The sequence below is a fragment of the Anthonomus grandis genome, chromosome 16, assembly GCF_022605725.1.
Source record: "Anthonomus grandis grandis chromosome 16, icAntGran1.3, whole genome shotgun sequence".
Classification (NCBI taxonomy): domain Eukaryota; kingdom Metazoa; phylum Arthropoda; class Insecta; order Coleoptera; family Curculionidae; genus Anthonomus; species Anthonomus grandis.
Window position 1 is genome coordinate 7,925,087 of NC_065561.1, and position 26,909 is coordinate 7,951,995.

A 26,909-nucleotide genomic window follows, 5' to 3' on the forward strand; every position below is an offset into this window, starting at 1 on the left:
AATTTTCCAAAAACGATCAAAGGGAGAATATTGAGAATTATCGTAGTGTGTGTATTCAGTCCTCAATTCCAAAGCTTCTTGATTCTATAATTAGCAAACAACTCAGTTGGCTCTGTAAAGGCTTAATATCCCAGCAACAACATGGGTTTTGTTAAAATGAATCAACTTTAACAAATTTAGAAACATACCAGGCTGACATAATTAAAAATATGGTACAATTTAAGCAAATCGAATCGATATACACGGACTTTTCGAAGGCATCTCTTTGATAGGGTGGACCATCGGATTTTCTTGAGTATTAGACACGTTACCATTAAAGATCTTTTAAAAATTTTAAATAAAAATACAGAGGTCAAGTTTCCGAAGGACCCTAGAACTTTTTTGGCTACTCCATGTAAAATAAATTTACGGGATATTGCGGGAGGTCAATATTGGCATAATGGATTAACTAAGTGCTTGCAAGAAATATATCATAACATAGAAAAAAACCAAAATATTTCTAATACTATTACAAAGACAAAAATTCCACAATTCTCTAAAATTTCAAATCATCCGGAAATTTTAGAGAATTGTGGAAAGCATCATCGATCAACTGCTTTTACAAGAGGATTTAAATCGACTATTTGAGTGATGTAGAGTTAATAAGCTAGAACTTAATGTGAAAAAATGAGTGTAATATAAAAAGAAGAGTGGTCATCAGCGAAAAGAGTAAGTTACCCGAACGAATATCAAGAAAATGGAAGGTCATTTATATAAAGGAGAAACCGGCTCCAAAGTCCAAAACCGAATTCTGCGAAATCTTAAATCCAAAAAAAAGTGAAAAATTCCAATTGAAAGCTTTCGATAAGTCATAAAAAACTGCAGGGAAAGCCCCACTGATCAAAAATTACTGTTCTTTAGTTAGATCATGCTTAGAGTATTGTTCAATAGTTGGGTCTCCTTATATTTTCAAAACCACATGATTTATATAGAAAGAATACAGCACAAATTTGTGCTGTATTTGTGCTGTATTCTAAGTGGGATTAGAATAGCGGACCATGATTATAGCGAAATTGAACAGGAACTGTCATTGACTCCTCTTAGCATTCGTCAGGAAATATTTGAAATAATTTATTTATATAAGTTAATAAATGGTATGTTAAATTGCCCTAATCTTTTGGAATATATAGGTTTCAATATACCTTGTCGTAATTTAAGACAACAGTCAACTTTCAGAATACCTTTTTACAGAACTACATATGGTATAAATAATCCTCTTGATAGATGCATGTCATTAGCAAATGATCTGCAAATTGATTTTTTAACTTAAGTTTAGATCAGATTAAGAGGTACCTGAGAAACATCTGATCAATATTATATTTCTCTCTTTTACTTAGTTTTAAGATAGCTCTTTAGAATTATTTTGTTTTTTTATTTTTGTTGCTATTTTTGATTATTAATACTATTAATTACCTTTAATTGTTGACTTAGTAAACGTGAGCTGAGTTTTTATTAAGTTTTAAGTTTATTACTATTATTTTTATAACAGTTAATGGGATTTTCCCGTCAATAAATAAATAAATAAATAAATAAATAAAATAAATAAGTATAATAGCTGTCTATACAAGGTCCGTACACAGAATCACAATGGCTAAATTGTGATTTCACTTTCTGGTTCAGATAATGTTTTTGGTTGTATATGAGCCGTAGAACATTTTTCAACTTTGCTGCGATATGTTTACGAAAATAAAGATCAGAGGCTACTATCAAGCTTATTTGGAGATAACTTATTTTCAAGCTGTTGTTGACAATTTTTATATTGAGCTAATTACGATCCTGCTTCTGAAAACTGTAAAAGATGATTTTGCGCAATATTCCGTGAATAATACAATATATGATAAATTTAGATCATAAAGAGGTAAAGAAAGTTCATTCGTCTTATTCCGCAGAGATTGGATATTAAGACTTATGTTGTTGTTCGAAGTAATAAAAAATATTTGTCATTAAGAAGCCAAATATTTAGGATATAGGTATACAAAACCTTACAAACTTATCTTCCCAATAAGGAGTTAGTGGTTAACTGTGAGTGGTGTAGCAGGAGGCCTGGAATGTGCGGATTAGTTCCACTAAAGGAAAATGTCTTTGCTTGCATTCGTTAAGGCTGCAGTTTTTCAATTTAATCGTTAATGTCGAACGATTTAAATATTTAAAACATGTAGACACACGAATCATCAGTCATATAAATACTTTAATGAGGACTGTTTTGTACCATTTTTTTAAGTATATATTTATGTCAAATGCCAGTTTTCGGTTTTTAAAGTTTATTGATCATAATATGCATTTTGCATTTTGTAGGAGAGATTCTTATATTTAAAGAGGTTTTTATATTTAAGTCGTGATACATTTTTCTATAAAAGCAATAATTGGTATTTTATGAACCGAATTTCAGACATTAAGATGTCTTCTAATTTGATTAGTCCAGATGGAAAAGCAGTTCAATCGAAAGAAATTAAGTACAGCGATTCTGAAATTGGTACAAACGAACTTAAACTGAGGAGTAAATCTCTAGCAGTTTAGGATGTGTCGTTTGCTAAAAATCATAAGGATTCAGGGTTCCGCAAGAATTTTTATAAGTATTTTGCTGAATATTCTAATAATACTACCATACATGGTTTTAAGTACATGAGTGATCCAAACATGACTGCTGCAGAAAGGTAAGCTTATTAAAAATGTCAAATATATTATTTAACTTTTTTTATTGTTTCAGAATTTGGTGGTTTATACTTTTTTGTCTGTCTTTAAACATTTGCATTTTCTTAATAATACAGTCTTACGTAAAATGGGATAATGCACCTGCACTTGTGAGTTTTGCTAAAACATCAATGTCTATCTGGGACGTGCCTTTTCCAGGTAAACATAGTAGCAACTAATTAAAAAAATTAAAAAACCATCAACATGATAAATATCCTGATATCTAAACTGTGACTTTTCAAATATTTTGCTTTTAAATTTCAATAAACTGAGCCAATCATGAGAAGAAAAGCACATAATCTAAATAGATACCTATGTAGGCTCTATTATTAATGACTACCAAGTGAATTTTAAGAAACTAATGTAATAGATAATAATTAGCAGACAGTCTAAAATGAACTATCGAAGAAAAAAATTGCGGCAAAATTACGTATTATAAGTTTTTTATAAAAAAAATTGTTGTTAGCCGTAGGCTTTATAAGCTAATAGTTGTGTCGACTTTGTCAGCTGTATCTAATTTTTTTTTGTTATGTTGGTCTGGATAAATTGCATTAGGGTCTTGATTGGGTTGGACCCTGATTATGTTGTGTCAGTACCCAACATATCAGAGGGTTAATCCTAATTCGCACTCTAAGTAGGAGTTGGGGTCTGGGTTGGGTTTAAGTTTGACGATTGTGTTTTTGGTCCGTTTTTCCTTTTCTCTACCATATCGCAACTATATATATAATATTTTAATTAAAACATAAAATAATATATAATATTTGTTATACATAACACCATCGCAAAGGAACAATCTGCGAATTGACGTAGTGGGGGTTTATTTACTTTTTAAGGGTTAAATTTTGCTTTTCGTTTTAAATTGAAATTTATCGAAAATTATTTTTATGAAAAGTTTCTATTAGAAATAAATTTTCCTTTTCGAAAAAAATAAAATTTGTTAAGTACAAATTAACTATAGGCCCTCTACGTAAATCAATGTGTTTTGTCAGCGTTTCGATCAAAATTAACGGTTTTCGTTTGGAACGTGTAGTCCTAGTCTATGTTAACCATCCTCTATATTATTCTATAGTATAACCTAAGATTTATAAAGGCATATGCTACAGCTTTAGGGCGAAGAAAATGAGGTATTGGTGCGGAAATGACACAATGACTCATAGGTCATTGAGCAGCCATTATCCATCATCGGCTAACTTCATACTCTTCCTGAAATGAAAAAAAAATAAAAGAACTTATGCTTTAAGCGTCATGTTTATTTATTTTTTTTTATGGACATAAGTATTTCTGCGTATGTTGCAATTAGCTCTTTCATATAACTATCATCTATATCATGATTTTCAGTGCAGTTCAATTTACAAACTTTGCTAGCGTTTTTTAAAAACTGACAAATATCTTCATAATGCTAAACATTTCATCACTCGACATTAAAAAAATAACAGGAGTCACAAGAACAATAATAAAGATATACGGCAAACACAATAGTGTTCTGTAGTCGCGAGTAAGTAATATAGTAGTAAAGTAATAAGTAAACGCGCTGTAAGTTGTTATTACTTTATTAAATACAATAATGCAAAGCAAAGAGAACTGGGGAGTGGAGCCATTATAGTCAAAGCTTAACCAGATACAATGATGCCATAAAAAAGGCAAAAAGAGAAGGGTGGAGAGCACTATGCGGGGACCTAATTGAGATACCAGCCTATGCAAGACTCCACAATGCCACAGTCAAGAAACCTCAACAGACCCTTATTTCTTCTATAAATTCCAATGGAAAATATACGACAATCTAGGAGGAAATGCTCGGCTTAATGTTGAACACTTACTTCCCGGGATGAGAAATTATCCAGTCAATACCGGCTCAATACTCGACTTCTGTTATTTAAAACAGGAGCGAGAGGGAGAATTGAAAACTTGCAAAAAGGTTGTAACTTACCAGAATAGATGGTATCAAACTTATCATCGATGGTAAAAACACTACTGTTACACTCGATATGCAAAATAATGCGGGCCAGTCTAGCCACGGTGCACATACTAGATAGTTGGAGGGAACCGAAGGTAGTATTCCTACGAGAAGCGGGACGTGACTCTCATATGCGAAATTCATATCTTTCCGACCAATCTGTCTTACATCAATCCTCCTGAAAACAGAGGAAAAGCTTATAAAAAGGTATATCAGGGCCGAAGTACTACGGGCTAGCAACCTACATCGACATCAATATGCCTAACAAACAGGTAAATCTTATGAATCAGCGATCCACGAGATAATCCAGAGAGTCAAGAAATTTTTGAAGTACAAAGAAATCGCTCTAGGAGCCATTTTAGATATTGAGGGAGGACGAGGGCAACCTCGTGATCATTAATTGAAAAACTTCAAAGAGCTTTGACCATAGTCGAGCACTGGTGTATGGAAGAACAACTAAGGGTAAACCCTGCAAAACTCATCTTAGTTGCTTTCACAAAGAGGAGGAAATTAGAGCCCATAAGAGGCTTAGTGCTCTTTGGCGGATACCTGTGACTCGAAGATGACGTCAAATATGTAGGGGTGACCCTAGATAAAAAAACTCAGCTACAAGAAGCATGTAATAAAGAATACAAACAAGGCCATGAAAACTCTTACTTACTGTAAGAGAATGTTCGGCAGATCATGGGGACTCTCACCAAAAATTATACACTGGATGTATATAACAAAGGTACATATGCAGCACCAATATGGTGGCATGCTGCAGAAAGAAAGACTGTTCCAGATACTCAACAAAACCCAAAAAAAGCGTGTTTGCGTATAGTACGAGCGATGTTAATGACACTGACTACTGTCCTAGAAAAACTTAAAAGGACTAAGCCCACTACACCTTATAGTATGGGCTAAGCAACAGACTTACAGGCAAACATACTAATCCAGACTTGTGCCTAACTGATGAGAGAAGGTGCGCCAAGAGACCGAACCTTTACAATCTCCTTATACAGGAGATCAGACAGTAACTTTAGGACAGATGCTTTAGAACAGTTTGACATTACGTCAAATACTGTACAAAACTGCTGGGAGGATCTCGTGAACCTAGCCAAAGAGTAAAATAGGCCAAAGATAAAATCATAGAATATGGGGAACCATAGCGCTGCAAGAAGGATAATCCAAGTTGCAATGATGTGGGCCAGCAACAGACTCTTAGAACTTCTCTTAAAGTCTCTTCTACCAAGCATTCATCCAGACCAGGGCGACAGCCTGGACGGAGCCAAGCGTTCACCAGAGAGGATAGGAACTATATCACTGAGAAAAATACTGAACTTCCTAGAAGCAACAGAACTGAACATCTGGGAGTAAAAGTATCGGGCACAATAGGACTTCAATAGAACAAACCGCAGTGGAGAGAACCAACTAGATACTACCCAGCGGGGAAGTTTTAGCGGGTAATCGAGTATGGAGTTCCACACTACTAGAGATTCTATACTACCGGTGTTCTTTGCCAACAAAAAAATCCAGTAATGGCAATAATTTGTTCTGAGAAGGCCTCTTCCAAGTTTTTCAAACGAACAATATTGTGTACATTTGTTTTTTATGTAATGGAAATGGTAAAAGAATATTTAAGAAGATATCAGAGGAAAAGCATCAAACGTTTTCTATGGTGTTTAATTACTTGGATCCAAATGAATAATTTTTTGGACAACAAGAAAATTGATTAAATATAGTTAAATAAAATTTAGGCATTGAGACAGACTTGCCGCTACAATTAATTTGCCACAGTTCACAGTTTGGAGAAGATTTAGAATAACACTACACTACATTAAAAAAGTTTTTTTACAAATACCAACACACTGAGATTTTAAGCCTGCCCATAACAGGAAACTTGGAGGCACATTCTCATTGAGGCCAAATATTTACTAGTCAGACTTACCATTTTTTTTCTGCTAAAGTCAAAATTTCAAATGTAACGGCTGATCGACCCGTATCCAAAAAAACCCATCTTGGTTGAATGACCTCCTCGGGAGAAAGGTGGAGAGTGCTTTGGAAAATAATAAGATATGCCGGTGCATTTTTGAATATCGATAGGCGGTTGGTAATACTCCGGTGGAAGCTGGAGCTTGGATAAGACATATCCATGCCTCTTTCAACATAGGTTAATATACACTTCAACACATAACATACACTTACTTCCTATTGTCAACATATTTAAGTCTTTTGTCCAAAATCCAATCAAAACATAACCAGAATTTTCAAATTGAGAACCATTTAAAAAAATAATAAATTATATGACTTAATGGCTGAATTACATAAATAAGCGAACTATGAACTTAGAAACGAACTCGAAATGATTAATGATGTTTCGTCAGTCAACATCAACAGTATAACTTTTTTGTGCTAAATATGTTGATACAGATGGCCGACATATAATTCCCCAAATACATGTTATAAACTCAATTGAGTTTATAGTTTCATACCACTGTATTATTGAGATTGTGTCTTCTATGGAGGCTGCTGCTCTTTGTTTTTCTTAAGATGGTACTTGACATTGGATGGGGACTGCGATAAGCTGGATAAAAAATTAGGCGGAATTAGAGATATTTCTAAAATATTTACCAAAGCAGATTTTTCCAATGATTCAATTGGTTTATTCAACTGTACAATGTCTTACCAGATGCAGTACAATTGAAAATAAGTCGATATAACTAAACTTACCTTATAAGATCAGGGTAATAAGTATAAGGTATTAAGTACTATTACATTTTGATTCCGTAGCGAATTTAATTAGAATTGTTGGACATAGTCCTATAGTTGGAACCTTTGATGTGATATTCAAATCATAAAGCAGTTTTACTACTAACTAAAACTCTTTCTAAAATTCTCTCGAGAAAATAAAATTAGTTGTAAAACTGTTTTGCCATTTGAATTTATGGACTGTCTAATATTTCGTCTTTTTTGATTTAATTTTTCTTTAATTTTTTTTTTAAAATTCGAAGTTACGTTACTTACTTTCACCTTTCGTTAAAAAAATAAAACGTCAAAAATTTAGCTATGAGCTTCTAAAATGATAGATGTCGTAAGCAGAAAGCCACTTCTATGTGTCAGTTTTGTACAATTGTTGCATATACCTGCTTAAAAAAATTATGATGTTATGATATTCCTAGAAGTGATTGCTATGATGAAGGTTTAATAAACTTTTATGTCATATTTTAGCTGTAACAGTATGTTCAGAAACAAAGGCCAAACAAACAGCTTACAATTATACCGAATATTACCATCGGAAGCTAAGTGCAGAATATAGCTTGACTGATGACGAGTAAGTATCACAGAAATGCACTAGTACCTCTTTATGCACTACTACATGACAATTCATTTCGTTGTGAAAGCAGTGAAGCTCATTTATTCAAAATTGCTAAAAATATATTTTTCTTTTATTTTTTATGTATGAAACACTGAACTAAACTAAACTAAGTTTAATAATTAGGAATAAACTGTGCTTTTGCATATATGTTTGCTGTTTTATCGCACAATATTAGCCCCTTTTTATTAATTTCTAATATCCTAGGTTAATTAAAATTTATAAAAATACCAGCAGAAATATATTTTTAATAAAAATAGTGGTAAAACTTACCTTTGACATATAATCTATTCACTGAGCACTTGAGCAGCTAAACAAACTCACACCCGTGTAGGTTATATCATGTCCAAAGCGTTTGATACCTTTGATCATGACGTTATGTGTGGAAAGCTAAAGTATTATGGATTCAATCAAACTGCAGTCATGTTTTTTTCAAGCATATCTTGAAAAAAGAAAACAGATGGTAATGGATAACATGGAATTTTCACATTCTCGTGAAATTACTTCAGGTGTACCCCAAGGTTTAGTCTTTGGGCCAACTCTTTTCTTTGTATATAAAGGGTGTTTTTTTGAGAGGTATACAAATTTGAAGTGAAATAAAACTATTAAAAAAAAATCATTGACATGGTATTGGTTTTATTTAAAAGATATTGTTATGCCATTAGTGCTTAACAATGATTTCGGGCATATGAGCGCCACGGCTGGTTCGAATGTAGCGTAATCGGGAAGTCCAATTTTCGACCACCTTTTCAAGCATCTGGGGCCGTATCTCGGCAATAACGCGGCGAATGTTTGCTTCCAAGTGATCCAACGTCTGCGGGTTATCTTTGAAAACATGTGACTTCACATATCCCCAAAGAAAGTAATCCAGGGGTGTGAGATCACACGATCGTGGAGGCCAAATCACAGGTCCATTGCGTGAAATTATGCGATCATGGAATGTTTCCCGCAATAAATTGACAGTATCACGCGCTGCGTGGCATGTTGCACCATCTTGTTGAAACCAAAGCTCTGCCACATCAAGTCGGTTCAACTAAGGAACAAAAAAGTCGGCAATCATGGATCTATAATGTTCTCCATTGACTGTAACATTCTGGTCGTTATCATCTTTAAAAAAATATGGGCCAATGATTCCTCCTGATCATAAAGCGCACCAAACTGTGACTTTTAATGGATGTAAGGGCGTCTCAACAAGAGCTTCTGGATTTTCTCCACTCCAAATTCGGCAATTTTGCTTAAAAATTGCCGAAAAATTTTGCTTTTTGGTTGAACGGCTTCGTCAACCGTTCAACCAAAAATGAGCCTCATCGCTGAACAAAATTTTGGATTGAAAAAATGGGTCAAGCTGAATACTGTTTTCCGCCCATTCACCGAACGTACGGCGCGCATAATGGTCACGCGGTTTCAGTTCTTGCACAAGTTGGATCTTGTAAGCTCGCAAGCCAAGATCTTGCCGCAAAATCTTCCACAAAGTGGATGGGCACAGCCCCCTTGTTGTGCACGATGGCGAATCGACTCATTCGGGTTCTCTTCAACACTATGCTCCACAGCAGCAATAACTTCTTCTATGCGCACTGTATGGCGTCTTTGTGGATGCGTATTATCAACTAGAGTATGCGTGGTACGAAAGCGATCCATGGTTTTTAAATCACTTGCTCGGATGGCCGATTATGTCGACCGTAAAATGGACGGTAATATATATGGATCGCACGGTAAGTTTCGCGAATTGAACTATGATTTTCAAAAAATATTTGCACAATTTGAAAGCGTTGTTCTGGAGTCAGTCTATTCATTGTGAAATGGCAAACTGTACTGACCACGAATACACCACCAACTGTCAAATTGACAATCACCAGAAACAGTTTTGACAACTTAAAATCCAAACCTCTAAAAAAAAACACCCTTTAATTGTGATATGTTCGACATTGTAAAAATTTGTAATATACATACCTTTGTAATATACATACACAATTACCACATTGATTTAAAATAAATCAGCTGCAAGAAGCTGCAATGAAAAGAATGGTCTGAGAGCAATATATAATTACGCGCAGCAAATAAACTTAAAACTTAGTGCATCCAAATGTTCTGTTACGTATTTTGGGCAAAAAAAAGATTGTCTTGTATTCAGGAAAATCTTAAATTATATATTGGTTTAGCAGAATTACAATTTATAGAGAAAGCAAAAAATCTGGGTCTCATTTTTGAAAAAGACTTAAGTTCATATTTCTTCAGTTCTTAAAGAAACATATTTCGCATTAAGACCTCTTTATGTGAACAAAAGAATAATAATGAATTTTAAGCTCAGTAAAAAAGCTTTGTGAATCTTTAGTATTGCCTATTGTAACGTAGTTTATTATCCTTGCTTCGATAAGTTTGTGGCTTATACAGGGTGTTTGGCGGAGGGTTAGCCAAACAGACAGACAGGCTCAGATAGAAGATATTTTCTTAATAAACTTGTGTTCTAAAAGTCTCGGGTTTTTTTATATCATTGATTTTGTGTTATTTTCAGGATTTTCAAAAAATTATGCCTTTTGACATGTTTAAATTTTTTCAGCATATTTTTCACGTTTTTTTTTTACATTTGTATTTAGTCTGTAATGTATTCTGAATCTAAGAAAATCAATATCAAGTACAAATAATACCAAAATAATTCGTTTTGAGCTCAAAAAGTTAATACAAGTAGCAAAAAAAGTTATGAAAGGTAACTTTAACTTGACGCAAAAAAAAACTAAAATATATCAAGATGTTCAGGTAGTTTTAAAAACATCTCCAGTTAATACTCTTTTCAATGATATACGATATGTAACACAAAGCCGACTAACTTGCCACAATTCATGACTTTAAAGGACAATAAAGTAAAAAAAATATATTTTTTAAATTTTATGTATTTATTTCAAAATTACAAATTTTATTAAAACTGCGCTCCCCTGGCTCTAATACATACCCTACGTCGCCGTTGCATTTCCACTGTCGTAAGACGAAGCCGCATCTCTTTTCTGATAGTTTGAAAAGCGGCATCGATTCTTTGAATGGTCAAATGAGGAGATCGTGGAACATGCTATGGGATTGTTGTTTATGTGCTACATATTGTTGTTGCCATTTGACATTTGTCATTTGTCGTGGTGTAACTTTTTAGCTTTCTTACGCACCCAAGTCGTTAATTTAGTATTGTATCGTTTCTGTAGTTGTTATTGTTATTGTTAATACTGTTGTTATTGTTGCTGTTAATTGAGTTTTTATATTGTTTTTGTAACTTTCCTTATTTTCGTATCATTATCACCACAATGGCTGCATACACTAACGAAGAATACACCGATATTGTCTTTGCTTATGGAAGAGCCAATGGTAATACGCGAGAAGCATAAAGAATTTATGAGGAGCAATACCCCAATAGGCGTGTGCCCCACCACAACACTTTTCGTCGATTAAGGGAAACAGGCAATCTAAATTTTCAAGAACCGAGGATCAATCGGAGGCAGTATGATGTTGCTGTAGATAAAAACGTAATTCGCGCATTCGATGAGGATTCCACCACTAGTACAAGGAAAGTAGCTACAGATCTGAACATTTCTACATGGAAAGCATGGTCAGTTGTCAAGGCAGAAGGAAGGCATCCTTTCCATTACACCCCAGTACAAGGTAATTTTATACTACATCAACAACTTAATTCCGCAATTTTTACTGGCATCGTGATACTCTATTCTAGGTCTTCTACAAGCCGACTATGAGCGACGGGTACAATTTTTTCGCTTTTTGCTTCACGCAGGCGTTGGAAATTGACACTTTTTAAAAAGCATCTTATGGACAGATGAATCAACATTTACACGTGAGGGGATATTTAACCAACATAATTTACATTACTGGGAAAACAAAAACGTAAATCCGCATTTGACCAGAGCCAAGTCTTTCCAAACAAGATTCAGTGTTAATGTTTGGGCAGGTGTGATTGGGAGACACCTCATCGGTCCACACTACTTGCCGAGAAACCTCAACGGGGACAATTACTTACATTTTTTACAAAATGATCCTCCACAATTATTGGCTGATATACCCATATTTAATGAAGACGGGTGTCCTGCACACCATCGGGTCGCCGTTAGAGAATTTCTGGACAATACTTTTCCCAATTCGTGGATAGGAAGAGCAGGTCCCATCGCATGGCCTCCACGGTCCCCTGATTTAACCCCTCTCGATTTTTACGTATGGGGACGTGCGAAAGAACTCGTGTACGAGGTGGAAATTGACAATTTAGACCACTTAATTCAAAGAATCAATGCCGCTTTTCTAACCGTCAGAGAAGAGACTTCGCCTTACGACAGTAGAAATGCGACGGCGATGTAGGGCATGTATAAGAGCCAGGGGAGCGCAGTTTCAACAAAATTTGTCAGTTTGAAATAAATACATAAAATTTAAAAAATATATTTTTTTTACTTTATTTTCCTTTAAAGTCATGAATTGTGGCAAGTTAGTCGGCTTTGTGTTACACATCATTGAAAAGAGTATTAACTGGAGATTTTTTTAAAACTACCTGAACATCTTGATAGATTTTAGTTTTTTTTTTGCGTCAAGTTAAAATTACCTTTCATAACTTTTTTGCTACTTGTATTAACTTTTTGAGCTCAAAACGAATTATTTCGGTATTATTTGTACTTGATATTGATTTTTTTAGATTTAGGATACATTACAGACTAAATACAAATGTAAAAAAAACGTGAAAAATATGCTGAAAAAATTTAAAGATGTCAAAAGGCATAATTTTTTGAAAATCCTGAAAATAACACAAAATCAATGATATAAAAAAACCCGAGACTTTTAGAACACAAGTTTATTAAGAAAATATCTTCTATCTGAGCCTATCTATATGCCAACCAAGTTTGGCTAACCCTCCGCCAAACACCCTGTATATTGCAATCAGTATCCTATAAAATCAAGGAGTTGAGTTGGCTTCGTATAGAAAATGTATTTCGGGGTAACCTCAGTGTTTTTGTACACAGAATTAATCTTGTATCTTCACCCTTCTATTTGTTTAATAAATTGGTACGTAGAGATAAAGTACGTATGTACTGTCAATGTAAGATTCTTGGATAGGCTAAGCATTCCTCGGTATTAATTAATATATTTCAGACGTAGTTTTTCGTACAATGCTGTCATTATTTAGAACAAAATTCCTGTTTAGAACTTTTAGATAATTAATTTAATAGTGTTTTCTCAGTTAATTTGTTTTCTTTATTTATTGACTTATGTTAGTATAATTTTGCAAGTGTAGTTTATAATTTAGTTTGTTAAGTATCGTTCTTTTTTTAATATTTTCGCTATGGAACGAGGGTTTTCAAATGAGGAAAAGCTGGACATGATGGAGTATTATATCTTATACCGGAAAAATTGTGATGCCGCTGCAACCATGTACGAAAATAAGTATCCTGAGAGAAACCAGCCTTGTCGTTCTATCACAGCATAAGGAAGACTGTAATTATTTAAGCTGTGGTTCTATATTTAGGAGACTGCTTCAAAATCTCAAGGAACACGGTGGTTTTAAAGAACCTGTGCCCACCAAAAATAAGGCAATAAATGAAGAAAAAGGAATAACAATATTTGAGTGAGTTGTTAGTAGACATCAACAAGGAAAATAGAAAAAAATACAGGAGTACCAAAATCAACGGTTCATTCTGTTTTAAAAAAGAACAAATACAAGCCTTTTAAGTATCGAGTTTATCAAGGTTTCAGACCCGGGGATGATACTAGTACTCGACATTTTGTGACATTTTGTGAATAGTACACCAGAAAAAGTCAAGAAGTGGTTAATTAACTTCAAGGTAATATGGTTAGATGAAAGTATGATTACGAATAATGGAATTTTTAATCGTTTTAATTCCCATTATTGATCACAAGAAAACCCATTTTTGGTTTTAATATTTGGCTAGGCATTTTGAGTACAAAATAAATGGCACTAATATGCCATTTATTTATCACGGTTGGCTGACATCTAATTGCTACCCAAATTTGCTTCAAAATAATTTAGAAGAGCGACTAAGCAGTCTTTAACAAGATGGGGCGGCTGCCTATAATTCCTCTAAGTAGGAGAACACTTAAATCAATAATTTCATGGTAGGTGCATTGCGACGTACGGTGATGTGCAGTGGAGTCCACGATCATCAGATTTAACGCCTTTGGACTTTTTTATGTGAGGATATCTAAAAAATTATGTCTATGGGCGAAATTTTGAGAGTGAAGAGGAACTTCAAGTACTAGTGACCGAAACTATTGGGATATGGCATAACCCCTGATATGCTTAAAAACGTACTAAACTCAACTGTTAGACGAGCTTATCTATGCGGAAAATAGTGGACAAATATTTGAGCATATGTTATGAATGTTTTTTTCCAATTTGATTTGTTAAAGTTGTAATTTAATTAATTAAAAGCTAACGCTATTTCAAAAAAAATTTTGAAGACGAACCTTAATGAACTAAAAGCTGAGAGCAAATGTCAAAATGCTTAAGTTAATTAGTTAATTTTTGCCCTTTTTTTTAATATGTGTAAGCGCTAAATGTTTTTTAAATGCCCTTTTATGGCCTACTATGACACAAACAACAAATTTTCGTGAAAAGTGACTTTTTAACCATAAAACTTTTTTAAATATTATGTGTGATACATCGTTGTAATTATCATTAAATAGGCTTTCATACACAAGGTGTAGTTTTTTTTTGGTTCCATATAAAAAATAAAAGTTGATGATGATAACTCAGAGGCGAAACGTCAGATTTAAACTATTGTTTAAACTAAACTTTAGTGCTTTCGGTTTATTGGTATCTGGTAAAATAGAGCTGGTAAAAAATTTGTAACTGTTAACAATTTTGGCAAATTTAGTTTTTTTTCGGATATCTCCGAAAGTATTCAGCATTTTAAAATGATTGAAACTGTATCTAATTAAGGATCAAAATGCGCAACTTTTCTCTAATTTAATCGACCTCGTATCCCCTACCGTTTCCGAGACCCCCATGCAGTTCATCCTTATCTTGGACACCCTGTATAGGTAGACTGGTTGGTTTTTGAAGGTTTTCTTTTTCTTCGTTGTCAGTTTTTTAGGTCATAAATACAGTTTCTAGGTTTATATTTTAAGCTATTTATGACATAAAAATCACATGATTTTTCCTTTAATGCTAACTTTTTGGTCTATATTATGCTTTCTTTAGGGCGAACAGAAAAATTAAAGCTTGTCATTAGACAGTATAGAGTAGAACATAGTAAGACAGCTGTATTTTTTTCATTCAGTTTTTTTAGTTTTTGAGGGTATCGAAGTACTGGTGTGCAAGCAATAAGATTAAAAAGAAAAACGTTAGCATTAAAGAAAAAAAGATTTGAACGGCTTAGATTTTACTTGACCCACAATCCTACTTAACCCTTAAAACTCAACACAATTAAACTGGGTAACTAAAATAACATATTAAATTAAATAATTTTGAATTTGTCACTTTAAAAAGAATTAAATATAACTACAAGTTAGAGAAATCGACCTTTATATATATTTATGTTGTTAATGTGAACCAGTGGGCCAAAAAATTGAAATAGTAAATATCCAACCACCAGAAAGACTTTGTTTATGTGTACTGATGGTGTATTTGCCTGCGTTGAGTGAAATGATAAATATAATTTTGTATTAGGAAGTTTAGCCTGAAATACATATTTATACTAAACAGATATAAATATATTTATATTAAGCATAGCTACCTACTCGAAACCAAATTATATATCTCTTTCAGATTTCAAAAATATGCTGATTTGTCTCTCGTTTGTCCAACTCATTTTTATGATGGAGGAGATAAATTCATCAACTATGATACTATTGATTTTTTGATGAGCGTAAGCACTACCAAAAATTCTATGTATACATGATTTATTAACTATTTATTTTTGAATATTTGCAGATTGCTCCTCAATTTAACGAAATGTTCTGGTCGTGTAATCCCTTTATAGATCCCTGTTCAAACTTTTTTACACCTATATTAACCGAAAGAGGACTCTGCTATACATTCAACATGCTCGATAGATCGGAAATATATGAAGAAAATGTGTAAGTCTAACATGTTACATTTAACGAAAAATAGTATTACGTATTACATAAAAAAAAGTGATAAATGAACATCTTTATTTAATATTGAGGCAAAAAAAGTGCTAATTTAACACTTTTTTTTATTTCCATACTATAGTTTCCAAAAGAAGCACACATTTCCCACTAATTTTAAGTGCACGGTATGATGGAACAAAATTCCATAATTTGGCGCCAGAATCAAATTTTAAATTTCCCGCTACTATGACGTCACAAACTCATTTTCGTTTGAGGTTACTACTATTTCTCGACATTCAAAGGGCGCAATAGTCAATCGACAATTGGCTCTTATAAGAGTTTCCTATCTAAGAAGTATTCATCTATCGGTAGGGATAGACTCACACCAAAGCAACGCTTGCAAATTGTTCAAATTTTTTATCAAAATAATGATTCTGTTCGTCAAATTTATCGTGCACTTCGTCCATTTTATGGCGTACGTAATCGTCCTTCAGAGCGGCTAATTCGAATAACAATGGATCGTTTTCGGACCACGTTTACTCTTAGTGCTAATGTGCATCCTGTGAGATGCCGAACAGTGCGCAGTGAAAAAGCTGTAGCCGCTGTACAGGAAACCATTAAAGAAGATTCAATTCAATGAATTTGTCGCCGTTCTCAGCCACTGGGGCTGTGCTCTTCCACCTTATGGAAAATTGTACGAAAGAATCTCGGCTGAAAATCTTTCAAGATTCAACTCAAGTTCTCCGATGAAGCCCAATTTTTAGTTGAATGTACATGTAAATAATCACAATTGTCGCATTTGAAAGATAATCCAGAAGCTTCTGTCAAAACACCATTACATCCACAGAAAATTACTATTTGGTGCTCTTTACGGGCGGAGTCATTGGTCCATATGTCTTTAAACACAATGATGGTCAGAATATTACTATCAATGGTGAACGGTTTAGGGACATGGTTAGAAGTTTTTTTGTAACTTACTGACATGCGGTTCCAACAGGACGAAACCACGCTACAATTGATTTACTCAAACAAGCTTTCGATGAAAGAATAATTTCGCGTAATGGTTTAATTAATTGGCCACCAAGATCATGTGATTTAATTCCATTGGACTATTTTCTTTGGGGTTATGTGAAGTCAGTTGTCTCGTCGGTAAACTAGACACAATTGAACACCTGGAAATTAATATTCGAAGAATTATTGGCGAAATACGGCCACAATCGCTGCGAAAAGTATGAATTTGGTGCTCCAGCTTGCGCTTCATACGCACCAGTCGTAGTGGCTACATGAAAAGTAAAATCCAATAAAGCCCCTTTCATTGATATTAAAAATATATTTCTATACAAGGGGCACGTTTATCATTATTATTTACATTTTTATAATTTTATATTTGACAAAGTTCTATATTACCTAGCACCTCCAGCTAACCTCACTTTGATATGTCGAATGAAAATTCCCACCATCATTGTAAGAAACATTAAAACGTCCATTCCTGAGTGCCAAAAAAATGAAATCGGTTGACGTACCGCGAATAGTGACCAAAAATTGCTGCATATCCACTGGTAACTATTTAGTTACATCATTAGTATATAAGGAGATTTGCAAGTAGTTTTAGTTTACTTTTAATCTTCTCCCGAAGATGCTAACATCGTGAGCGAAACACGTGTCGAAATTAAAAATAAAGAGTTTTGGTTAGTGGTAAACCTGTCTCGTAATTTGAAGCCCACCTTTATTGAAGCCGGATGATTTAGGTTAGAGTGCAAGTACTGACCAGTATGCATGGATAGACTGAAGTCTTAAGGCGCCCGTAATGGTTTCTCGCAAGAACGATTAAAAAGTTTAGGGTTGACTCAGTTTCCAATTCCATCGTAGACTTGATGCTGGGTGTAATGTTGTTGAGGTGTTTCAGAAAGTCCGTTAGCTCTACGTCGCTTTTGTCCCAGATAATGAATATGTCACCAAGTATCAAAACTACATCTTGGGTTTAGAATGTGTTATACCGTGTTCTTCAAACCACTTCATGTAAATGTTTGTTAAAACTGGAGATAGTGGAGATCCAATTAGGAGTCCTTCGTCCTGGATGTAAAAAAGCTCCACATGACTGCGCACATCATTGTTATATAAGCCTGGAGAATAGTAGTTGTTGTTAGCTTACACTTGATAATAGTTGGAGATACACAACAACCAAAATGTCATGTTAAATTTAGAAATAAAAGAATTGCAGGTTAAAAGATTTTGTTATTATATACAGGATGACCGACGGGAACCTGACGTTTTTGGGATGGCTAGTACTATGCCGGTAAGAGCAGTAGGGAGCCCAATTACTAGCCATTCGATGCCGTTTCAGTAGCTATGGAGCGGTAGATGGTTGAACATCGCATGTTTGCGTATGACGCATTTGTGCAGAATGGCGGGTCTATTATAACCGTGCAGCGACTTTTTCGTATGCGTTTCAATCGTGAGCGTCGTGGAACCGTTTCAAGCCGCAACACGATTCTCAGTTGAGTTCATAATCTACGAACAACAGGCTCTATTATAAAAAAGAAACCACCAGGTCGGACTAAGACAGCAAGAACACCAGACAACATCGAGCGTGTGAGAGCCGCTCTGACTCGTAGCCCTGGGCGCTCTGCACGTAAACACGCGCGCGAACTCAGAATGAGCCGTGAATCTCTGCGAACAATTTTACAGATAGATTTAAAATTTCACCCTTGCAAGATGTGTGTTGCTCAAAAGCTTGAAGAAAGAGATTATGCGCAGCGGCAGGAGTTTGCTTTTCGAATGCAAATGCTTTTGGAAGAAAAATTGAAAACAAGAATGCAGTCATTATTATGAGTGACGATGCGCATTTTCATTTGGATGGGTATGTTAATGAGTAGAATTTATGGTACTGGGCCTCTGAGAATCTCCGTATCGTGCACGAAAAGCCTCTACATTCAGAGCGTGTAACGGTTTGGTGCGCAACTACTCCATTCGGCATCATTGGTCCTTATTTTTTCGAGGACGAGAATGGTTCAACTGTTACAGAATGCCGAACGTTACTCCCGTTCTGAATGCTGAACACTTTCTTACGTCCCGAACTACGCAGGCTGCAACTGGATTTGGAAAATACTTTTTTCAAACAGGATAGTGCCACCGCACACACTGCTCGTGTTTCCATGCAAGTGCTTCAAAGCATCTTCCCAGAAAGTTTAATTTCCCATTTTGGCAATATCTCGTGGTCTCCGAGGTCATCCGACTTGAGCACGTGATATTTATCTTCAAATGGCATGTCATGACAAACAATTTTGTGTATTAAAATAAAATATTCCGGGCAAAATAACTGTGTACTGTTCATTTCAAAAACGTCAGGTTCCCGTCGGTCCCCCTGTATATTACTATTGTAAATTGTCATACATTATTAACTCCCATCCACATCTACAATGAAGAATAAATTGAATTGTCGAATGATATTTGTTAATTTAAAACAAATTTTTTTCGCACTTCCTATTCATAATTTAAAGAATTAGCAAATAGGTTCAACTTCTATTTCAACAATATTAAATGTAACAATTAACAACATAAAGTCTCTAGTTTTCATAAAAACCTGCTTTTTATTAAAGTAGGTACTTGATAACGTTATTAAACGTCTAAATATTTTATCAACATTTCACCTAAGTAGTTACTTACTTACAGTACGTTACTAGTAGTTAGTTACTTACATTACGTTACTAGTAGTTACGTTACTAAGTAGTACTTACTTTACAGTACGTTACAGTACTTTTTTTCCTTTTTCTCTACTTTTTCATTTAATTTATGTTACAGATTGATATTTTATTTTAGATATATCCATGGTAACTTTATGTCTCATGACAAAAAATCAGATGGCTGGACCATAGAAGACGGGTATTCTTCCGATAGTTTTTCGTATCCTAGGAGAGCTCTATCACCAGAATTTAATTCAGGATTGACATTGCTTTTACGTGCTTATAAAACAGACTTGGATTTTGTGTGCAATCCTGTGCAAGGATTTAAAGTAAGATATTGAAATTTTTTATTAAATATATTATTATTCTTATAATTTTCAAGTCTCTTTCTACGTAATTTGCCCAAATCGAATTCTAGACCCTAAACATCTCTCAATGACAGATTTTATTCGAACTTTGAACTTTCTCAAAGATAATTCTCTGCTCTAACACTATTAGGCACACCGTCAGAATAATAAATGTTATAAAAGGAATATCTAATTTATGGCCTTATTCGACGTATTGTGGAATTGTTTTTTTTATTTCACAAAAAAAATATTAAAAAAAAATTATTATTTTACAAAAAAATAAACTGTATAAAGAAGTGTTTAAATTTGAACTTTTATATTAAATTAATTTTAAACGAAGTAGAACTTAAAACCTATGAAAAAATACTTAAAAGTCCCAAATATTATAAATAATCGGCGGCAAACTGTATGGCAGATGGCATTAACCTTTTGAACATAAATTATTATTTTCCGATATTGAACGACATTAATCGAAAAACCAATCCTTAAAAAGTGTACCAATTACGCTTCCTGTTGCATACAAAGGTCGCCTGATGATGCCACACCGACTTTACCAGACGCCAATACTCTTAAAAGAGCCAACGAGGCCAGCCAACCCTGTGAGCTTTAATATTTCGGGTCAAACTCTCAAGATTTCCCAAATATTAGCTAGCTCGTGTAAGTTCCGCACTCTCTGATGACGTGGCATACGGTTTCTTTCTCCTTCAACGATTACCAATGGTTTTTTGCAATGCCTAGGATGTATAGATCGCGTCTTAAGTACCTTTGTCTTGTTAGTAAACTAGCCAAATTTTGCATCTGTTTAGGGCTGCTAATTATCTGGTGATACAGGCAGAGTCCTTATCTATCTGTGCCTTAGGTGCTTCCCTTTATGTCTGTAGATACCTGCTAGCGAGTAGACTCTTTAGCAACGCGACAGTTACACTTTTGAATATGCCGATTACGGGTTCGTTGCTTACTGACATATTTAATCAGTATATATAACGCCTACCACGCAGGTAAATTAACAAAATTAGCTCCTAACAATCCTATAACGAGCATCAGTAACTCGGTGAAACAAAAGGAAGTGGCAGTGTCAGCCTTCTTAGACATAGAAAAGGCCTTAAACAATGTACTGCCACGCTCACTCTATGAATCGACAGCAGCAAAAGAAGTCAGACTTTTATCTGCAACTGGATCAAAGCCATGCTAAGTGACAAAAGAATAACGACCACCTTATAGGGCGAACGTGTGCACTTCAGGGCCACGCGAAGTTGTCCGCAGGAGCGGGTACTGGATCTCCCGTCCTGTGGTCGCTACTTGTTGACGACCTGTTGGCCATAATTCTACTGTGAGAGGTCGAAGTCCAAGCTTACGCAGATGATCTGGTGATCCTGTTAAAAGGAAAAAATGATGAAATGAACATCATTCTAAAATGGTGCGAGAGGGAGAAAATAACCATTAATCCGCATAATATGGTAATAGTACCTGCCAATCACCAGAAAAAGGAATATGGGCGAACTCAAACCGCCAATTCTGAGAGGTGAAACCATCCAATTTGCAACGGAGGTGAAATATCTTGGAATAACCTTAGATAGGACGCTTAATTAGAACTTGCATCTTGACAAAACCATCAAGAAAGCAAGACTGTCCCTATCGAACGGTCTCAGGATATGCGGCAAAACATGGAGAATGAACCCAAAACAAATGCAGTAGTTATACACACAGGTCATCAGACCTACGATATCCTCCGGCTCTTTAGTGTGGTTGAGTAAAGCAATACAACAACTGCTTTGGAAAAGTACTACTTGGACTGACCCCTTTACACATATACCTGCAGGAAGAAGCCATAAGAACTACTTACAGGCTGCATCATGTCATAAATGGCATCTCGGCAAATAAAGTCTGGATGGAATTAACTAAACTGGTTGAGAAGATGTGCCAAGAAAAACACTGAACACGAGTTCATACTCAATCAACATATCAAACCGAGCGGACTGGGATCAGAAACGGATGGAACTAGAGAAAACGGACTAAGTATATTCAGACGGCTCCAAAACAAATTTTGGAGTAGAAGCTGGAATAGACTGCACTAACTTAAGGACAGAAAGATCTATGTGCCTTGGGAAACATAAATCACACTTATCAATTTTTAAGGCGGAAGTACATGCCATTAATATCTGTGCAAGAATGCTTAACCAAATTTAGCTTGAAAACAGAACCATCAAAATCTACAGTGACAGTTAGGCAGCTCTAAAAGCGCTAGAATCTCGTACCTGCACATCTAGCGCTGCAGAAACGAGCTCATATTGCTTGGGAAAAGTAACAAAATTACCTTAATATGGATTCCAGCATATGCTGGGCTTACAGGAAATGAGGCGGCTGACAAGCTTTCCAAAAAAGGAGCAGATTCCAACCTGATAGGTCCAGAACCAGCATTAGGCATGCATTCGCCTACAATGCGGCAAAACACTATCTCAAACCTGGTGCACAGCAAAGCAATGCCCTACTGGGGGGGATTATCAGGATACATCATGTGAAGGCTTTCATACCAGACGTAACAAGGAAGGTAACAGATACCATAAGGAAACTGAACATGAAGTACCTAAAAGCCCTAATGGGAATATATATCGGTCGCTGCAGACTGCGTCACCATATGAATAGGATTGCACTAGAGAGAATCAGGCAGACTATTTTCGGCAATGCCTTACCTAAGACGGAAGACATTTAGAATGCTTCTCCCACTCAAATTATCGAACTCTTAAAGAGGACGGACTTAATAGGGGAAGTATAAACACCTAGGAATAAGCCACAACAGACCTAGGCACTAGACCTATCGCATTGGAGGGACACAAGGTGCCCCACTCACAAGAAATCTAACCTAACTATAGGTATAAGTACTACAAATCTCTGTAGTGAGATCTTATTTCAAGATAGGTGAACCATATTCCTTTTCTAATTAACAGAATTTATTTACCTTGCCAAACACATCGCAAATTTGTTTAATAACGCACTTGGTTTAATTGTCGCTGATTTCGTGAAAATTATTGGTACTATTAGTAAAAATTATTAATAAACCAAAGAAGAGATCTATGGTCAACTTTCACTAAATGTTTCAAGAAACTAATGTGATATATAGTCGGTAGGGCGTCTAAGTCATAATAATTAGGCAAAAAATTGCGGATAAATTAAGTTTTTTTTATAAAAAAAAGGTTTAACTCTGTGTTGCTTGCGTACTAAACATTTTGTATAAAAAGGGTGGGTAATATCTCTAAAAATCATTTGAATTTTCTCTAACACCTTCCTAATTTGATCAATATTTACATAAACCAGTTTTCTATGCTCATCTACCAATGACACTGCCATAAAGCACTTTGATATTTCGGTGTCTCTGAAAAGCATTTTATACAACTTATCTTCCCTTGCAGCTATTGCCCTTATTTGTGCATCAATTTGCATTGTTCCTTGTCCAAGATTATGCTAAGACCATTTTATAGGACAGCACTTAAAGAAAATAAACTTACTTCAATGTTCGGCACCAACAATACATTATATAAGTCTGTCTTATTCCAATTATTACCTTTCCATAGCTCGACCTCAACTTTATCAATGCTTGCAACATTTAATGGTATATCATTTCCAAGTCGAACAACTCTCTTTTCCTAAGGAAAAAAACTTAAAAAAACGTTCTGAGGTAGCACATATGCACGCAACCATTTGCTGCTTGACTTTCCAATCATTGCCCTTTTACCATCATATGCAAGTAAACTGGACACTCCAACATAGGCATTCCTATGTAATATTAGCTCTACGCTCTCTATAATTACTAACATTTTTGCCATGCTTTTTAAGCCAATAATGTTTAATAAAATACTCTTTTTTTACAACAATGACACAGCTTTTTAGGTCTACTCTGATTCTTAAATCAATCTTTTTTTAAATGCTTTTTTTGGCCACATTCAAAACAACACTATTATGCTTTCTATAGTGCGTCCTTACCATCAACGCAGATCCAGACGTCTAAGGGTGATTCTGACCTCTGTCAATGACCTCTCTTCTTTTGTCAATAATTTTGACAAATTTTGCTTCTCTTCAGGTATCGAGTTCCAGGCTAAGATAAGATGTTTTAGTCCTTCAGGTAATGTCATCAATATCTCGGTAATAGTAATTGTCTTACTAAGTTTTTCCCCTTATTGATCGAAATATTGTTCCTAATTCATCTACTGTAAAAAAAATAATTAAAATGTCAAAGGTACTATTCAGAAAGAAACACAACACGAACTCGTAGAGATCGTTCAGAACAAAACATCACGGTGGTTTGCGAGAGCGTAACAGAAAGGCCAGAGATGTCAATTTATCGGGCACAAGAATTGGGCATTTTAACAGGAACTCTTCAGCGAAATTTTACTAAACATTTACAGGTGGAAGCTTACAAAATCCAATTGACTTAACAACTTCTGCCAGAAGACAATGAACCGCGAAGAGAATTCTCCAATTGGATCCTTGAGCAACTTGCTGATTTTGCAAACATAATTTTCAGGAATAAAATCCATTTTTCCTCGATGGCTTTGTTAATAGGTAAAACTGTCGCATTTGGGGCTTAAAAAATGTTACCTGTCACTGTATGGTGTGAATTATGGTCTGGAGGAATAATTGGACGGTTTTTCTTCGAAAACGAAGAAGGTAATGCGGTAACGATAAATGACGAACGTTATCGTGCTATGATAACTCAGTTTCTTTTGGCTGATTTGCAATCTATTGATTTTAATGACCTGTGGTCTTAGCAGGACGGGACCCCATGTCATACCGCCCGTGAAACATTGACGATCCTGCACCAGTTCGCTCCTGGTCGTGTCATTTTCCGATTTGATGACGAGAATTGGCCTCCACACTCTTGCGATTTAACGCCTTTAGCTTCTGGCTCTAGGATTATCTGACGTCACTGGTTTATGACAATGGGCATCCAACCATCGAAACATTGAAAGCCGGAATTAAATGCTGTATCAATCAAATACCACCACATGTATAACGTTATTGAAATTTTCGTTAAAAGGGTACGCCTATGCCAGCAAAGCTGTAGAGCTCACTTACAAGATATTTTGTTTCATAAATAATTCCCACATGTACATTTTTTTTATTAATAAATGTTTCAATACTTTGCGCTACACTATACAAACTATATTTTATTGAACACTGAAAGCTTGCACTCTTAAATACCCTTTACATAGCCAAAATTGTCCTATGGTTGTAACCTTTGCTGTGATGCCCAAATTACGAGATAGTTTTACCACTAACCAAAAACTCTTTAGTTTTACTCTTGACACGTGTTTCTCAAAACTCAATTTTGTTTTAATCTTCTCCCGAAGATGCTAACATCGTTAGCGAAACACGTGTCGAGAGTGAAAATAAAGAGTTTTGGTTAGTGGTAAAACTGTCTCATAATTTATAGCCAAAATAGTAAATATTTTGGTTGTTCGTCTTTACCACAAGGAACTAGAACAATAATTATTAGACTACCCAGTTTCATAGTAACAAAACGCCTTCCTGAAGGCAGCCTCTCGTCCTTGCTTCCACTATGTCTTTATCTAAATTTCAACTCATTATCATTTTTCTTAAGCTAGTCTCAATCCAAAAAGTGACTGAAATTCTCCTACACTTAAGTGCATTGATAAGTGTTACTGGACGTTATTGTTATATGTCTAGAAAAGTTGTCAGGTCGATTTGTTTATTATCAAGCGACTTTTACATTAATTAATTTAGAATATTTATATTGTTTTATGCAAATTTTCTTGCCAGATAAGCTATATCCTTTAACTTACGCCTACGTGATATTCAAGATATCCACCTTATTTTTAAATAGCTCTGTAATTTTAAAGTTTCGAATACAATTCGCTATACACGACTACTTAATTTCTTCTTGTGTGCTAAAATATGTATTAACATGCAACAGAAATTAATAGGCCTTTAAGTTAAAAAGAGAATGATTTCCAAATTGACCTTGCTGCTAAATGGGTAAATATAGTAAGCCACACATCTCAGACTTCTCTACATTCACTTTGGTTGCTTGGTGTATACTGTATATTTTAAGTTAGATCTTAAAGATAGGCAGCTTCGTAATCAACGTTTTTTGCGAAATTATGAAGGTACTTTTTATTTTAGGTTATTTTACATAATCCAGCTGAAACGCCAAATGTTAACTTGCAATATATTCGTGCTCCACTAAATCAGGAGATACTACTAACAATAAAACCAGATTTAATAAGCACGTCTACAGATTTAAGAGGCTACACGCCTGATGTGCGCCAATGTTATTTTTCCACAGAACGAAAACTTATGTTCTTTCGAACCTACACGCAGCATAACTGCGAGATTGAATGCTTGGCGAACTACACTTTAAAGAGATGTGGATGCGTTTCTTACTCTATGCCTCGTAAGTATTCTTAAAAACTCATTGAAACGAACTTTATAATTAATAAGTTGATTTGAATAGTAAGTTGATTTGTTTTCATTGTGATATATTAAAAAAATAACTATGATCTGTTTCGAAAATTTGGTAACGCGGCAGGGTCATTACAACTAAAATAATTTTATTGTTTTGGTATGCGTTTATATTATACGTAAAAAGTTAATCATATTTTATGTTAAATTTTCCTGATACTAAGCCCTTACATCAACAAAACACTTATGTAACATGTGACTCTATCACCACAGATGACATTATTAGTTCTGGTAGATCACTGAAAAATAAAATTACCGCAGGTCCCAACGGGATCCCTAGCTTTATCATTTTATCA

The 26,909-nt window shown here is 34.8% G+C and overlaps 1 protein-coding gene across 1 annotated transcript in view; it reads left to right on the plus strand.

Annotated features, from left to right (window-relative positions):
* The window catches only part of LOC126745713 (pickpocket protein 28-like), a 53,477-nt gene that overhangs the window by 15,634 nt on the left and 10,934 nt on the right, over positions 1–26,909 (plus strand). The window contains exons 2-8 of the mRNA XM_050453690.1: positions 2,429–2,693; positions 2,747–2,889; positions 7,895–7,997; positions 15,802–15,901; positions 15,967–16,112; positions 19,926–20,118; positions 26,275–26,545. Coding sequence (XP_050309647.1) covers positions 2,662–2,693; positions 2,747–2,889; positions 7,895–7,997; positions 15,802–15,901; positions 15,967–16,112; positions 19,926–20,118; positions 26,275–26,545 — 988 coding nt within the window. The 5' untranslated portion in view covers positions 2,429–2,661. The remainder of the gene's footprint in view (positions 1–2,428; positions 2,694–2,746; positions 2,890–7,894; positions 7,998–15,801; positions 15,902–15,966; positions 16,113–19,925; positions 20,119–26,274; positions 26,546–26,909) is intronic.